We start from the raw sequence: 17,488 nt of genomic DNA, 5'->3' as shown, positions 1-17,488 counted from the left end.
AAATTCTGAAGCTCAATGTACTGAATGCTGCACTGATATTTAGTAACAGTCAGTAAAAAAGAGACATTACACAGATTTTTCCAAGATTGTGCTATTAAATAGCATATGGAAAACCAAAAAATATAATGCCTTTCTCTCTGGAAGCATATCCACTTAACTTGACACTCTTTCTCATTACCTTGAATTACAGTTTTGATAACTATACAGTGTAATTGAAGAAGTTCTTCATCAAGATAGCCACAATCCCATATCACACTTTCTCCTATGATAGCAATCTTCAGATACCAGGCTTGTTATAYGCATTCTGTGCTGCATCGTAACAAACAGGATTCATTCAAGAGTGTAGYGACTCAAAAATTAAAAATAACTGTTCCTGATCAAGTCAGGAGCATTGGTAGCTCTAGCCGTACACTGAAGTGTAAGAGAAGGATTACAAAATGCTTGTTGTGTTTCAGTTCTGGTCTGCAAATCTTTTAAGGTACTAATGTTTGCAATGTTTATTATGCAGATTAAATACAAGGAAGAAATTCAGCATGCAACAGCTATTTCCGATCCACCYGAACTAAGGAGAGTTAAGGAAAACCAAAAGAATATTAGCAATGTGTGSACCATATTCATTGCTTGCACTCTTCTCTGCAGTATTAAATGTGTTCTGTGTGCTTCTGTGAATATGTCTGTGATGTCTGTGCTAGTTTCTCTTTGTCCCAAAAGGCTGATTTAACCAATTAACTTAGCCTTGCACTTTGATTAACGTCAATGAGAGTGATGTGTTGAAGTATCATCTCACTGTCTGAACTAGAGGGCACTGCAAGAGGGTAAGTACTAAGTACTGTGTGTTTATCAAGAAATGATATTTTCTAGCTAAATGCAGTGTGCTCTGTAATGATTTCTGGCACAGTGGATGTGTTTTGGTTGCTTGGAAGTTGCTGTGTAATATCTTATGTCATGTTTACTAGGTTCAGTATAAAGAACAGCTCTGCAGAGCTACACCTGTGACTGTCACCCCTGAGATTGAAAGAGTCAAGAGGAATCAAGAGAATGTCAGCATGGGAAGTTGCTCTCATTTAATCCTTTCTATCATTTCTAGGTASAGAGGATAAGCATGAAGTTGTGCCTCCAGAAGTTGTGTCTTTTCTTTAGTTAAGCATAGACTCCCTAATGGAATTACTTGAAAACTGTTTCTAGGAAGCACTTGTGAGAAGCCATTACGTCTTTCAGGAAATGGCATGTAAAGTGGGACATTCTTGATTAAAGAAAAGGCTGCAATTTTTTTGAAATGTTTTTCCGTGTCTTGGATTTTTGTAGGAAATCTTAACTTCTTTCTTTCTTTTTGTGAAAATAACCTTTTAAAAATACAKTTGGCTATATTTGTACTCAAATAGCTACACTTTAACCTGTCTCTTTCTGGTTCCTCAGTAACTTTGTTGGCAAAATGTAGTATTTAATGACCAAAATAATATAATAAAATCATACTTTTCAGGAGCACATGGACGAAGGTAAGAAATTCTGGAGCACACTTTTCCTGTATTGCCCTTTTRAAATGAGTTATACTTATTAATGAGTCTGAGGGACCAAAGCTTTGAGGGAGCCACTTTTCTCCTTGGGACTTCCACTGGCACTTGTACTTCGGGGCCTATAAATAGCCACAACATTTCTCTGGAATATTTTCTGTATTTTTCTCCAAATTTATTTTCAAGAATACCTCTTGAATACCTCTCTACATTAAGCATGTGCTAGACTGTGCSTGTATTTCTGGTGATGCTTCCAGCTCTCTTAAAATGCTTAGTGTTCAAAAGAGCTGCTTACCAACTGATCCAAACCTTTATGTACTGGCCTAATATCATCATTGTTTACCTTTCACCATCTTTTGTGTTGTACAAATTCTATTGAAAAGATTAAATTCTCTTTCAGGTCACTGAAAAAAAATATTGAATGGCTTTGGGCAAAGATTGTATAATTTCACATCTTAATAGAAACACTAAGACTTGAATTGTGAAGACCTTCACAAATGTCATTTTGTAAGTTTTAATACATTTGCCAGTGTATCACCATCTTTATAAGATGTTAATTTTCAACTGGAATGTGAGCATATCAGACCTGGGTCACATGAGAGACAGTTTTTTGAAGAATATACATTTTAATGCCACAGTGCACTGCAGACCTATAAGCATAGTATGTCAACACAGCTATGCTTGTGGTAGAGTCATGAGATCTTATAAAAACATTCTTCTTTTTATTGAAATACTTATTTTGCATCTTGACTGATAAAAATCAGCCAAGCATCTCAAATTATTAAATAACYGTATACCATATCAGACTTTCCAGTATTTTGGACCCACGTTAACATCAGACTGATTGATCAGTGAGTGCTTGCATCCTGTCATTTTTCTTTCCTTAGATGCTGGTCTGCCTTGACGATGCATTTATTTAATGCATCATTGCTACCAGTGTGGAAAGTGCTACCAGCTACCAGCTATGGAAAGTGACAGAGAGGGTGTTTCTAAGCTGAAGGAGCATTTAAATAAAAACACAGTGAAATTTAGGAAGTTGGGCTCAATGCACAATCATCTGAAGTATTGCATCCACTGTGGTAAATCACCTTTAAATACACAGAATGTAAATGTTAGGACATGGTGTCCTTTAGATGGTATCCTTTATGGGATATCTGTGAGTGAGCAAATGTGCATTTTAAKCAGGCATTGATGAAACTGAGGTTTTCACTTGCTCTTCTTAAATTCACTATGTTACTTGTGGCTTGCCCCATTCCAAATATAAAGTATTTCTACCTACTGGCAGAGACTGGTGTGTTAAATGTCAAGGTGTTGTTGTGTGCCTATGTGTRTATATATTCACACAAATACATTAAGACTATGCAGAAAGAAATCAAGGTTATGCCTCAAGAATCAAGTTTTATGAGCTTTAATAAACTTCAAATGCATTTTAGGCTTTCATTTGTTTCCTGGATGACCTTTTAAATCATACATTTTAATGTAATGCAATTTGCTATTGCTTTAGCTGAAATGGTATGTACCATTTTATTCTGTTAAATAATAGGTTCACTACAGAGAGCAGCCTGGCAAAGCTACTGCTGTGAGTGTCACTCCTGAGATAGAGAGAGTCAAGAAGAATCAAGACAATATCAGCTCGGCAAGTTGTTTGAATCTTTTTGTCATTCAGATTTTCAGTCAGTGTAGGAGTATAACAAGGGTATGCTTTTCCATTTAAAACTGATGTGTCAAATGAATTCAGCTGCGTCATCCACTGAATGGATTTTTTTTTTTATCCTTTGAATGCATATCCTGCACTTAGGGATAACAAAAATGTTCATATTTGCGTGATTATTCTTACAAAAAATGTAAGTGCATGTGTTGAAACTAGTATTTTTCAAGGAGAAAGTGTTTAGAGGTCAGTCCTTTTTCTTTCGAGAGTCTTTGTCTCTTCATACCAAATTTTAGTTCACAGATTTTAGAATTAAATTATAAGGAAGTAAAGAACAAGGGAAATGACAATTACAGATATCTTTTTTTTTTAATAATTCATGTCATAGAATGTCATAGAATCATATATTCATCTGTTCTACTTTGCAACACGCCACACATGTCAGCTGAGTAGTCTTAGAGAGATTCTATTACATTAAACAGTAAAGGATTGGCTTTTATGATTGTATTTATTTATTTTTAATTATTACCGTGGTGGTGTAAGTAGCAGGCGGCAGTACAAATAGGGAACAAGGGAAAATGCCACCAAAAAAAACTAATAAGAAAACTATAACCTGGCAGTTTCTCTACCTACTGCTACACACCAAGCACAGAGCCCAACCATTCTCTTTGAGAACAGCATGGCATATTCAGATTTATTCCAGATACATTCCTTTTTTTCTGCTAGCAAAAAACAAGCTGTCAGGCATGAATATGAAACCTGCCAAAAGAATACTCTGCTTTTACCAGGACAGTTCCCGAGGGTTCTCACCTGGAAGCAGGCTGGGGAGAGAATTTGGATCTGTTTTGCTAATAAGAAGATAGCTTATCCTTAGTTATAGAAATATTTTTTAAAGAGATCCAAGAGAAGTCAGAGTGATATTTTCTTACTGTCTTGACTCTAACTTGTAAGCTATGTACTATTTCATGTATGTCATTAAAAAAGTCATGAGTTTTAACAGTCAGGTATTTTTTAAGGAACTATTGCGGTAATAAATGTGCCTTTGATCTTGCCACTATATTAGTCCATCTGTATCTTCCCTTTAAAATAAATCACTAGAAGATGAGTATAAAGAAAGAAACCAGAAAAAAAATGTTGAGCATTGTGTTTTGTATGGGATACCATTGCATGGGGTGGTACACACCATCCTGTCTCCTATGAACAACAGCTTCAGGTGTGGTGTTGTTGCTGTTTTGCAGGTCAAGTACAGCAGTGATCAGAGGCAGCTGAAAGGTAGACGTAGTGTGATTCTAGACACACCTGAGCTAAGGCATGTCAAAGAAACACAAAACAACATCTCAATGGTAGGGTACCTTCTTCCTATAACTAGACTAATCTAAGGAATGGCACTTGACTTTCCAATGGATTTTGCCTAATATAGGTAACTAATGAAACTGCTAAAGATTGGAAGGAATGTTTTTCCTCTTACGCTTGTTGAGGGAAAGAGTGTTTGCTAACTGCATATGACTGTAATGAACATTTTCAAAATACTAATAAACAGTTTTCTAACAGTTAAATGTCTGTTCTTTTGTTTGTTTCTTTTTCTTTAAAAAATATACACCTCATTTGAGCATCACACAGTTTGGCTGGATTAGGTGACACACATCACCTTGTGCCTGTGCACGTTCCTGGCTCTCGTGTGACTTGTGTCTTGGAATGAAATGTTTGCGTGCATTTGCTTGTGTGAGAATGTATGTCAATTTAGATCTTTGATTATAAAGACTATTTAAAAATTTAATATGCATAATTAGGGATATTACCTTTATAACTCTTACTAATACCAGTTTTATTCCAACACTTGGAATACAGCACTTCCTACTTTCTCTTTTTTTTTTTTTTTTTTTGAAAAGAAGCTTAAATTTTTTTCCTAAGACCTGTTTATAAAACCAGGTAAATCATGAGAAAAAGAAAAAAAAGGTACTGTTTATATGAAACATTACATAAAAACAGAATTCTCAGTGAACTTGGTCAAAATATTTAAGCATTCTTAAGAACTATAACTCCTGGAACATTTTTATCCACAGTCATAGTTGTCTACATCATTTTGGAGCTATCCTGTCTCAGAGAAAGTAGAATAGACCAGGGGATCTCTTCAGGACCTTTCCTGTCCTTTATTTTTATGGTTTGTCTGACTGTAGATTGATGATTTGCCAYGTGACCTAGCACATAATTCAGTGGCAATGCCAAGCAGAGGCAAATGTGATAACAAAATATGAAGAAATCAAGCCAAGGAGATAGACTGGATGGCCTGCTAAGTCTTTTCCATCTCATGTGTATAACAGTTCTATCATGGTGCAAAACYCAAAGAATAAGAGTTCCTCATTAAACAAGTATGCATAGTTGTGTGGAATAATCGTTTACTGTCAATTGCAGCTTGGGGAAAAAATGATTTTTCTTGTTTCTGTAGGTGAAATACCATGAAGATTTTGAGAAGACGAAGGGCAGAGGTTTCACTCCAGTTGTAGATGATCCTATAACAGAGCGGGTGCGGAAAAACACCCAAGTTGTAAGTGATGCAGCATATAAAGGAGTGCATCCACATATAGTTGAAATGGATAGAAGACCTGGAATAATTGTTGGTAAGTTGTTAAATAATGTTGCCTCCCCACTATGGAGAATGTGAAAACCTTTGCTTGTTTTCTGGATTATAACCAGAAAAATACTTGTAGGTTGCATTTTACTTTCCTATAATTGTGAAGATGCAGTAAAATTGCTGTTTACACTTTTCAGGCAGGGTATGCTATTTTTTATTTCACTGTAAATTACTTCTTGTGTCGTTTTTAACAAGTATGTATCAGAGAATAAATTCTCCTGCAAAATGGCCAGTTCTGAGGATATTAGGAATCAAGTAATAAAATGAAAAAACTTTGTYAGATATTAATTAGCCTTGCAAACCATATGAAAATGTAAAGTACACTGTAATATGAAAACATTCTAAAAGCTGCATCCAGTTTCAAAAAGTGAATTACTGTATTTAAGAGATTTTGCAACAGTTCCTAAAAAGAGATAATGGTAGAAATCAGCTTGACAGTTTAATGCAGATTAACTCGAAAGGAATGTGATATTTACTCATGAAGGCTTCCCTTCATTTTATTACTTCCATATCTGAGGAGGCAAAGGTAAGTGAGCAGATAAATTTCTGAATAATATATAATAATATATTTCTGATAATAACTCTGAAATTTCTTTTGGAATTTTAATGTCCACATTTATATCCACTCTCTTCTCAGTTTGAAACTTGTATTGATCTGCTAGTACAGTGCTAGCTTCTAATAAAGACTGAAGTAATAACAGGAAGGAATACATTGTCATCTGCTTTGTAAATTTTTAAATATGGATAGTCATCACTGTTGCTTTGCTTTTGAATACTCCTTCTTCTTGAAAGACCAAAATATCTGCAATAATCTTCATTTTGCACAGAGGAGAAAGATTAAAGCTATGGTTTTCCAAGGTTTAAATGTTGCAGACGTACCAATTTCCCCCTCTATCAGTCTGCTATTTCCACAGAGCTACATGTATTTGATGTATCTCATGTTGTAGAATTTTACACCGCTTTCAAATCATCTCCAGCAGTAACTCACCAATACCTTGCTATCTCTGGTGAGCCAAACACCTTAATTCAGAAGCAGTGTTATAAAAGATGGTCCAAGGTAAGACCAGGTGTTTAGAGGATGGGATATGGATCATTTCTTTGTGTAGAGATAGAGCATAGTGTTAAGATGTCATTTGGGATATTTGTTACGTATTTGTTGAGTATTTGAATATAAATATTCAAAATCTGCTGGAAGTTCACAGACATGCTATGATAAAGGGAAAGGTAACCAGCCATTCTTCTTTTTTTTTTTCCACATTTTCTTTTGATGTTTCTTTTTACCTTTTCTTTTTCTGTGCTTGGCAACAGCTGTAGAGACTGCAGGAATCCAGAGATACTCATTTTAAAGTCCTTGATTCATTTTAACAATAACAARGGTTGACTTTAAGAGTGCCTATCATTGAAAAAAATCATTGAAATTACATGCTGGACAGGTGGAATAGACCAATCAGTGTGTYTCATAGTCCACCCTCCTGCCTAAGGCAAGATGAGCTATGTCTCTATTATTCCTGGCAAATATCTTCCAAATGAGCCTCCAAACCCTGTTCCAGAGCCTCAGGATTTTTCTACCTTGCATTTTTGTTTCCTGAGACCTATCCTAATCTTTCCTGAGACAATTTGCAGCCATTATTCTTTATTCTAYCCACCATGAATATAAATAAGTGTATTTATTTCCTTGTGCATGTTGTCCTTTTACATGTCTGTCGCCAGATCCTTGTGTTGGAGAGGATTTCACAGAAGTAGAGTGTTTAGCAAGTTCTGCCTAGGGAAGGTCTTGCAGCTTTTAAGACCTTGAAAGTCTCAGAAGGTCATACGTTATGGATCTTAGGGCAATTAAATTTCCAGATAAATTGTTGTCTGTAGAGACCGACACACTTTAATAAATAGACCTCTTTTGCTGCTAAAGGTGGTGCAGCCAAATAAGGATAAAAGGGCTCTTGTGAAATTAGAGTTTCATATGCAGTTTGCAATATGCTTATCAGTGCACATTTCAGACTTCCTAGGCTATGCTGCATTGCACATGTACTGTAGTCCTGTGTGCAGTCCTGTGTCCAATAACTGAGGGATTGCTAGCACAAACATACTGGGATTAAGAACATCTCTTGGAGAGAAATTTTTGTCAACCTAAAATACTTCAGTAAAGGTTCAGAACACACAAGGTTCTATGAACTYCCTTTCCCCACCAAAGAACAAAAATAGAGCAACTATTTAAAGGAAATAGGCCATGATATACCTGAAAGCCTAATATCCAGTAATATTTCAGCTAAAGCTTTTTCGGAGTGAACTGCAATTATAATATCTACTTGTTGAAAATAAAATAAAAAAGCAGTGATCTCCCTGTTCATGGAATGTCCTTGGCAGCCAAGAAAAAAATCACAGACTAAAAAAAASCTCTTGGGGTTTTTCCTAGCTGATAAATGTTGAACCATTTAGGAAAAAGAACCTCTCTGTTAGAATCCATCTGGTAGGTTTTTAAAGTATAATCAGTGAAGCTGTAAGAACGTTTTCAAATGCCCGATTGCTAAAATTAGTATCTCTGCTCTGAAAAGTAGGCGCTAGTTTTAACTGTGGTAGTACATTTTAAAGTCATCAAAATTAATTCAAATTGAGCTTTGGATTTGTGATTTAAAGAACCTCCATGATTTTCACATGAGTTTAAAGATATTTTAAATTGACATATGTTAACAGGATTGATTGTCAGGATAATAAAATTGATACAAATTAATGGTAGCTGTACTAATACTCCTGTGAAGCCATATTTGTTACTTTTTTCACCTACTAGTTTATGGTTAAACAGGAAAAGCTGGGAATCTACCAGTTCCCTCACCGTTCTCATGCCTGTCAGCAGTTCACATAGTTGCATATTTATCATTGTTAGGACTCACAAATAGTTTATCAAAAGACTATATGTTGGCTTTTATTTGTCCTGTCAAGTAAGAGTTAGCACTATACTTCACTTATGGGAGTTACAGTAGATAACACATAATGTGCCTACATTGAAGCTATTCTAAAGCTGTGAGATTTGTTTTATTACCTATGTCTGTTCTTTCCATTGCCTCCAGGCAATCCATCATTTGAAACACAACATATTTTGGCTCCCCAAAGTCCTGCTTTACCTACCCTACCTATCAYTTAGCTTGATACCACTCAAACCAACAAAAGGACAAAGTTGGAAAGATAATTATTTTTCCCACCTCCACTTTATGGGGTAAATCTTGAAGACAGGACTGCTTGTGAAGCAAGGCACTAGTAGAAGGGTGAGATCTGATGGATTTAAGCTTTAGCTGATTTCACTTTACATCAAGGTTCTATTTTAAACTGGTTTGAGGAGATAAATGATTATTATGCTTTTAGACGCAGCAGATATGAGTGTTATATATAGTACAGATTTTTGTGAGCAGATCAAAAAGTCTCGGTAGCTGATTGTGCATTTATTGTAAGACTTTTTTTAATGTGTAAAAAATTACAAGCATAATTAAAAATGTATTCACATTTATMCTGTGTTTGTAATATGAACTTGGATATGTAATTATTTTTTATGCTTTCTTTCTTCTGTTATTATCTGGTTCAGACGTGAATTTATGAAATACTATTACCTAGCTTAAGATGTCTACAATACAGATTTCTCTGGCTGACCTTGTCACTCTAGCCCATTTTTCTATTTCCTATTTTGTATTGATTAAGGAAGATATATACTTTTGAGTTTTAAATGAATTGAGCAACTTTTAGAAGTTTGTTTTAGTTTGTTCTAACATGAACTCTGGCCCTGGTTCTGCAGATTAGGCCGACTCTCCACTGTATGCAAAGAAAGGCCTATAGTGACTAGATCAGCTGCAAGGACATGTGCTGCCRATACCCAGGTGGAGAAAGAATCTCACCCCCGGTGCCTGTGCTGGTGGTGGGCTGGGGAAATCATACTCTATCTCTGATGATTTAAGTTCTCTTGGTGAAAAAGAATACTCTCAGGTGTTGTTTAACTTGTTTCTGTTTATTTAGACTTAAAGACAAATTATGGTCATGGTTAGCAAAACAAAAATAAAAATGGGGAAAAGGCTCTTTAAAATGATATCAGCACTTAACATGAACACCACAAGTTCCCTTAAGTAGGAAATTAATGCTTTCTTATCCTCTCAGGTGAAYATTTAGATGTTTTAGTTAATTACTCTGTAAGGGAAATTGTTAAACTCATTCCTTTCATGCTTTTACTTCTGTTGTTGTTCGTCTGTCTTATCATTTCCTGTGCTATGGGAAAAGATCTAAAAGTTTGGCGCACAGATCCTGGCTCCATCTTCGACATTGATCCTCTGGAGGACAATATTCAGTCTAGAAGTCTACATATGCTTTCTGGTATTGATTATATCATGACTTTCCCCCAAATCAGCATTTTATGTTTATAAAACTAAGTGGATGCAGTAAATTTTCTGGCCAGTATGACAGACATGTTTTATATGTATGTTTTCATATATATAAAACTGTAATATTTTAAAAGCAGTGTTTTATAGGAACTTCAGCATGTACTTGCATGTACAGACAACAAAGAACTGAAAGAAATTTTATCCTAAATAAGATTTACTTGTGCCAGTTAGAAATAGATAGCCTTTAAAAAGCATTAACCTTCTTTGCCCTCATTATAATTAGGCTTTTCAAATAGCTAACCCTTACTAAAATTTCAGAGATCAAGAAAATGGTTTCTTTATAAAATTGATTGCTTGTCTGTGCAAATTTAATTTCTCTGGCACATGATATTATGACTTATGCTGTTGTTTGTATCCTTACAGGCATTCATAATTTAAGGATAGGTAGAAAAGGAGAGTAGTTAATATAATAGTAGACAATAAGATTTTAGTTCAAAAATTGTTGTTGTTCTTTTTTTCCAAAATATTTATTTTGACTACCAAATTTTGCCTATGTATTTTCTTTGCTATGCATGGCAAAGGGAAACAGAGAAACTGTGGAAAGTGCATTTTGTTCTTGTTTAAATGAAACTAAGAGCAAATTTGCAAACTAGTCTTAGCACACTGAAAGTCTGGGGAATTACAAGATAAAATTCCAATTTTACTGAAGCCAATAGTAGTTTTTCTATTGACATCATGGTGTCAAGAATTCATTTTGGGTCTTCTTTGAGAATACACATTAAAGCATGTCCTGTTAAAATGGTTTACCTTTTTTTTTTCCCCCTATGATTTTCTTATTTTTGAATCATGTTCTATCCATTAATTACCCAAAGGCCATTCTAATGTTCTCTGAAGTCAGTGGAAGGATGCCAAAGGCCCTGGATATGACCCTAATTGGTGGCCAGACTTTTCCTTGAATCCAAAGGACTTTTATTTTACTAGAATAATGACAATAAAATAAAAGTTAAGACCTGTATATCCTAGAATACTCTATAATCTTCCTTCAAAATTTCTAGCTACATGAACTATACTTGAGGTCTTTTCGTTTCTCAAATACTTGTATTATTTTATACGTATATACATCTCGTATATCAATATGCATCTTCTTGAGAAAAGTAGGCTGAGTTTTGCAGTCACTTTAGTGTCTGAATGGACTGAGTTTGAAAATTACTAAAGAAAACATACTAGCCTGAAATATTTGGAATCAATTTCAGACTTGAGCAAATTTATCTTTGAGTTATAAGCCTCAGGTCTTTTTATAATGAAAATATTTATACAACCTTAATTGTGATAAGGAAAATAATCATCCAGTGAGCAAGCTTTCAGAAATAATATGGAAGAATAAATTTTCTTCAGAAGAGTTAATCGTGTGATCACAGATGAATTGTTATTGAATAATAATAAAAAGTCAGTTGTGGCTGCATTCATTGCCATGGTAAAAATAATAATGAGATACTGTGGATGATTTTATTATCTTGACACAGTTCCCTATTCTTTATTTCCACTCAAATTATATGTCTTTTTATTTTTGATAAACAGATAGGTCCAAAACACACTTTGGTGTGATTTCTGCTTCCTTCTTGGCCTCAGAATTAAAAATGAAAGTTATGTGTGTTTTCTGGACTCTATTATGTCTGGACTCTGTTATCAAATGCTTTAAAGAACAGTGTTTTAAACTAGGAAGCATACTGCTGTGATACCAGTCCAAGTCATTTTCCATATAATTAACAATTTTGTATGTGTCAGGATAAGGAAATATTTAGATTTTTCATTGGAGACATTTCTCTGCTTCGTCTTCATCCCATTTCTTCTTAAATATCTCTACCCTGCCTTCCACTTCTGCTGCTCTTTTAAAGCAGAGGACAAAGTTTAAGGCAGCCTTTGGAACTAAGTGTTCAAATGTGGATCCTCATTTTAAACCCATCAGTATATTAATATCAGTGTTTGCAGTTAGTGTTTTTCTTGTTCTGCTTCTGTCGTGTGTTTACTGTGATACTCTTTCTTCCTGCTTTTGTAGAAAGAGCAAGCCGTTACAGTAAGCAGTATTTACACTCTTCCAGTTTTGGAGACGATAAGTCAGATGGTTCTGACACGAATCCTACCTTTTCTTACTGCAGTGATATAACAAGACCATCTGATGAAGGAGGTACCCCCTCTTCCCACCCCTTTTGCTAATAACACCCTCACAAGTGTGTTGAAACCACAGGCTTGTATTAACTCAAATATCCTTCTATAGTCACAAGGCATTAGAAACTGTATAAGTTATTGTACCAACTGATTAAAGAGGCAAAGCAAGATCTCAAGCCTTCACTTTTTTTTTTTTTTTTTTTTGCATGAAATTATGTTATTTTTTGTATTATTTTTCACCATCTTGGGAATAGTGTCAGACTAAAAGCACTACTAACTCCAGTTTACAGTGATTAAATGAAAGTGCTTTGTATTTTTGCACAACTTACATTAATCTATTTTTTTCTCCTCTTGAGAGACACAGTATAGCTGTAAAAATTCAACTTTCAAGTGGGAAATTTAAATTTACCTGATGTTCAGTGAGATAATAACCATATAATAGTGTTTGAGTGGTGGAAGTATTTTCCATATTGAATGTTGTAGGTGGTTGAAGCTTTTGGTTTTCACTTGAAAAGAAAGAGTGAATCAACAAGAATGATTAGGGAATTTCTACCACATAGAAATTTTGCATACTGTCAACAATTAGAAATCAGAGTTAGTATTCAACTGGGAAGCTGATATAATTTATGATATTGTTTTACATGGATTAATATAGCGATATTTTGGCAAACCTGCTTTCTCAGAAACAAAGTCAAGTCTTGCATCTTTCTGATGCAATAGATTAGGACAAAAATTATGAAAATGATGAATAACATCATCCCCCTTCTAGTCATCCCAGAGGAATGACTACAAACATGTATTATGAAAAACTTGTGAATTGTGAATATTCGGAAATATTGTGATGTAAATATAATTAAAAGAAGAAATAGTGATATGATCTCTGTTTCTTAATTCTAGAAGAATGTGCATTGAGAAATTCAACCAAAAAGTCAAAAAGTCACCAAGATGGTTTTCTTTATGTGTTTCTATGTGTGCGTGTGATTAAGAGGTCAGAGTAAAGATACAGCTACCATTTAGTTACCTGAGATGCTTGATTTACCTGTGCTTTAAAAATATTTTATGACACTTTAATTGTAGACTGCCTGTTTACTTCCTTCCACTCACCAGAGTAATATTTTACTGTGTTTGCTAGTGTTTAGGGACTCAGCATTGTGCTATGTACCATGCAGGTACATTCAAACAGCTCTGATTATAGAAAAGGTSAGGAAGAAAGTGTTTGGATTGAAGAGCTCTGGCTGTGATCAAATTAATATCCATGTCCTTGACTAAAGTGAAATCCCTTATATCCTATTTGTTCATCTTTATTTGATATTTTAACTTTATTCCAAACTCTTTGCACAGATCATTGTGAAAACGTGCATTTATGAGTCTCTGAGCCTTGATGAAAAGTAGATTTCTCAGTCTACTGCACTTTGTCCCTAAATATCTGTCCTGGTTTCTTCAAGCTCTACTCCAAGCCATTTTAACACTGCTCTGTTAGCTTGATTTGAATGTTAACCGAGATTTTTTTATTACTTGCCGTATTGAGAAGAGGAAATGGGCTTTATTTTGCTGGCTTTCTTGGCACTGGCAAGTTTGCTTTCTCTGTGTGTATCTTTTTAAGTCTATTGTTATGGTGATATGTGAAATACATCCTTGCCAAGGTCAACATATTTTAGCAAGATACTGTTTTCTTTCTTGTCCCAACTGGTTAACCATTGTCTGAGAGCTTGTAGGCCATTTCCCTTGCAGGAGAGAAATAATTGCCAGAGCTAAGTATTTTGACACAATTCTGTTTATTTACAAGAATGATACCAAGAGGCCCATTTCTGTGGGCTATTTCTACTCTGAAACGATCAGCAGAAGATAGTGTCTTTGGTCACAAATATCAACTTTTTTCAAAGCAGCATTTCATCCAAAATCTCATTTGTCACATAGCCAAAGGATAATTAGGCCCTTGGCCTTTAAACAGTATCTGTTAAGGTGCACCACAGTAAATGAGAACCAAACTATTTTTGCTGAGATTTCACTGCCATTTCTCACTGAGTTTGTACTTTTAGGTCTTGGAGTGTTTCTCACTGGTGGCCACTCAAGCCCATGGTGCACTAATATGATATACAACTGGAGACCTCTGACCGATTTCACAACCTCTAAATAATGTCTTTGGCCTGATTCATTATCTTTCAGGAGCTTCTAAATTGTCCCATTGCCCCAATTTATTCTGTAAGCTGTTACTGATTTTTTGACCAAGAACGTAAGTCTTCACCCACTGGCACTGCTACTGTTTTTTTCTTAGGTACTTCTTCCAGTCCTTTTCTGGCTTCTTAATTAGAGTTTCCTCATAAATCTGATCCCAAAGGTTTATCCTAAATCTATAAATAACTGCCTCTGTTGTCCTGGAGGAATTTTAGTAGCAACATCATRAGGAGGCTTCTCAGGTTCTTGGTTATACTTTCTTCTTATTATATGACTTCCTGACCTTATTTTAGGTGCTGAGGTTAAAACTTACAACCTACATTCTTTGTAATTAATTGTTGCCTTGACAAAGATTTCCTTTTTACCTGTAAGACATTCTGTAGCACTTCCTGGAAATATTTGGTTGCCACATTAGTGGCTCTTCCAACATTTTCAACTATTGTTGAATCAGCTGCTTTCAGCTTGGCTGAGAAGGAAGAGAAATGAACAATTTCTCTCTTTCCATATTGTGTTTTACACTGGTGTTTCAGCTTCTCAGGAATGGAACTATTTAGTCATTTTTGGAAGTCTTTCAGATTACTTTAATGTGAAGAAATTGAGGAAGAGTATGGGAATTAGATTAATTTCTACTTATTTAAACTGATCGAGTCCTTCCTTGAAGAATACTCTAGGAAGAAAAGCAACAAGACAAGAGATGATTTATTTGCTTTTAGTTCAATTAATTTAATTAATTTTCTAAGGGTTTCATTCTTTCCCTCTCCTGATTTTCTGTGCTGCCATACACACCGTGTTTCCTCCCGGTTCTTATCACACTTACCATCTTGCTCTGCTTCCTCTCCCAGCACGTAATGTCTTGTCCTGGTTGTCTGCATTCAGGCCCTCAGGAGAAGACCATATGACTCAACTCATATTTCAGTCTGGCATTATTTTGAACAATGATACTTGTATTTTAACCATCTACTTTATAGAGGAGGCAATTGCTTTTGTGTATATCTCAGATTTGCTTCTGTTTATGGAGTTTTGTTTCCTAATGGCAGAAGAGAACACAGCTATTGCCTATTTGGCCTTCTTTGTTGACGGACTGTACAATTTTTCTCAGAAGATGTGCTGATGCATATATTTTTAGAAAGATATCTTCTATTATTTTAAGGATTCAAAATAACAATGAATCCACTATCTCTTACTAGCAACTTAGATCAATACATGAAAATGGCATTCAGCTCCCTCCATGTCTCAAGGCTCTTTTGTCTAGCTCTGTTACCCCAAAGTCAGAGCAAAAATGCTTAAGAGTAGCATAAGTTCAGAACAGTATTGGGGATGGTTTGGAGACTTTTTTTAATAAAAAAGAAAATATTTTTTAATTAAAAAAAAGTTGCATTTCTGGAGACTGAAGAAAGTACTGCTAGCACTGGAGTGTTAATGTGTGGTGGGCTGAAATGAATATGTGGTATATGATCTTTTGCAAGTCTTGCTCAATTGCTCAGAGGCATGTGCAGTGTATGCAGTTATAGACAAAGAATGGYAAAATAAAATGAAGGCGGCAAGTAAACATTTATGATTAGTTCATATTTTTCAAGTCCATTGTAAGTAACAAAGAAACAAAATACTACAGACGGATGAAATTGTGGTTTAGGATTAAAATGTCAAGCAATTTAAGCCTTTTAGAGCGCAGAAACTTGCCACTAAGAGTTGACCTATATCATCATCTGTCTCCAGGGGACACTTAGCTACTAATAGAACACGTTTTAGGTTTACCATTATGGCTAGAGAAGTGACCACACATTTGTGCCCTGCTACAACAGCCTGGCCTAACAATACCATTTCTTTGTCACTTCTATTTTGCATTAGTCTTCCCCTCATTTTGTAGTTGCTTTAAATGTTTAGAATGGGAAGACCCGTGAACATCGGAAGAGTTTCAATATTATCCTCACTTCACTGCTATTTTTTCTCTCTCTTTTGCTGTTCTTTTATTATGCAACAGTTCATGTCTACATTTTGTTTTCATTATACTATCATGTAAATGAACCTTAAGGCTCCCCCTCTTATTTTAGTTATCAAAGTCTTTTTATACTGCTTTTCTTGCATCCTGTTATAACAGCAGAATGTTTTCATTTCACTTTCCAATATTCTTCCTTCACTCAGTTTTTATTTTAATTATCTTTCAATTTATTGTATCTCTATGGGGCTTTCTGTTTATATCTGTCATGTTTTTATTTGGTTTAAATCAGCAGGGCTTTATTTAAATATTACCAAATTTGTTTTTGGTCTGAAGCCTTCAACTTTAAAAAAACCTTAATGATCATCCTGTATTAGATGAGTTCAACATTTGTTGTTGTTGTTGTTGTTTTTCGCCTGATATGCCTTCTTTTTTTTTTTTCTTTAGATCTTTTTGGTTGTTTTTCTACCCTTTTTCTTTTAAACTTTCTTTTCTTTACATTTTCTAGGGTCTTCCTTTCTTTAGATAAAAGGGGTCTGCAGCTAACACTTGAGTCTTTTACTTGCCCTTGGAAGCTACCTCCTTTCTCTGACACATCCAAATATACAAATTTCAATAAAGTATGAATACCTTATTTTTTTAAAAGTCTTTATCTTTCTTTTTTATCAGTCCTAAAGGTAATTTTAATTTTCTGTGAGAAAAGTGAAACTTCTTGTTAGGGACTTCGTTGATACTAATCTACTCTACTTATTGATTAATTGTTCCATAATTAATTTTGGGCAGATTTAGAAAATGCTAGTGCAAAAAAAATGGGGTGAAAATATTGGAAATGGGTTAGAACAACTTTATTCCAAAATATATGGAGTCCCCAGAACATGCAGTATCACAGAATTTTCCTGTGGGATTTGAATATTTAATGTTCTGAGGTCTTTGTATAGTTGATAGCTGAAGGGAAGTCAATGAGAAACAAGCAGTCCTTTCATCTCTCCCCTTGTGCGCAAAGATATGGGAGAAACAAAGTCTTTCTTTTATCTTCCCATCATCATGTAAGCATGTCCTCCTCAT

General features: G+C 34.9%; 1 protein-coding gene across 1 annotated transcript in view; it reads left to right on the top strand.

Annotated features, from left to right (window-relative positions):
* LOC112947345 (LIM zinc-binding domain-containing Nebulette) overlaps positions 1-17,488 on the top strand; it is a 231,760-nt gene that overhangs the window by 196,477 nt on the left and 17,795 nt on the right. The window contains exon 5 of the mRNA XM_026039409.1: positions 5,606-5,777. Within this exon, the coding sequence (XP_025895194.1) occupies positions 5,606-5,777 (172 nt within the window). The remainder of the gene's footprint in view (positions 1-5,605; positions 5,778-17,488) is intronic.

This window comes from Nothoprocta perdicaria, unplaced genomic scaffold (assembly GCF_003342845.1).
Source record: "Nothoprocta perdicaria isolate Ctin4 unplaced genomic scaffold, notPer1 scaffold_23, whole genome shotgun sequence".
NCBI classification, from domain to species: domain Eukaryota; kingdom Metazoa; phylum Chordata; class Aves; order Tinamiformes; family Tinamidae; genus Nothoprocta; species Nothoprocta perdicaria.
This window is presented reverse-complemented; position numbering and strand designations above follow the sequence as displayed.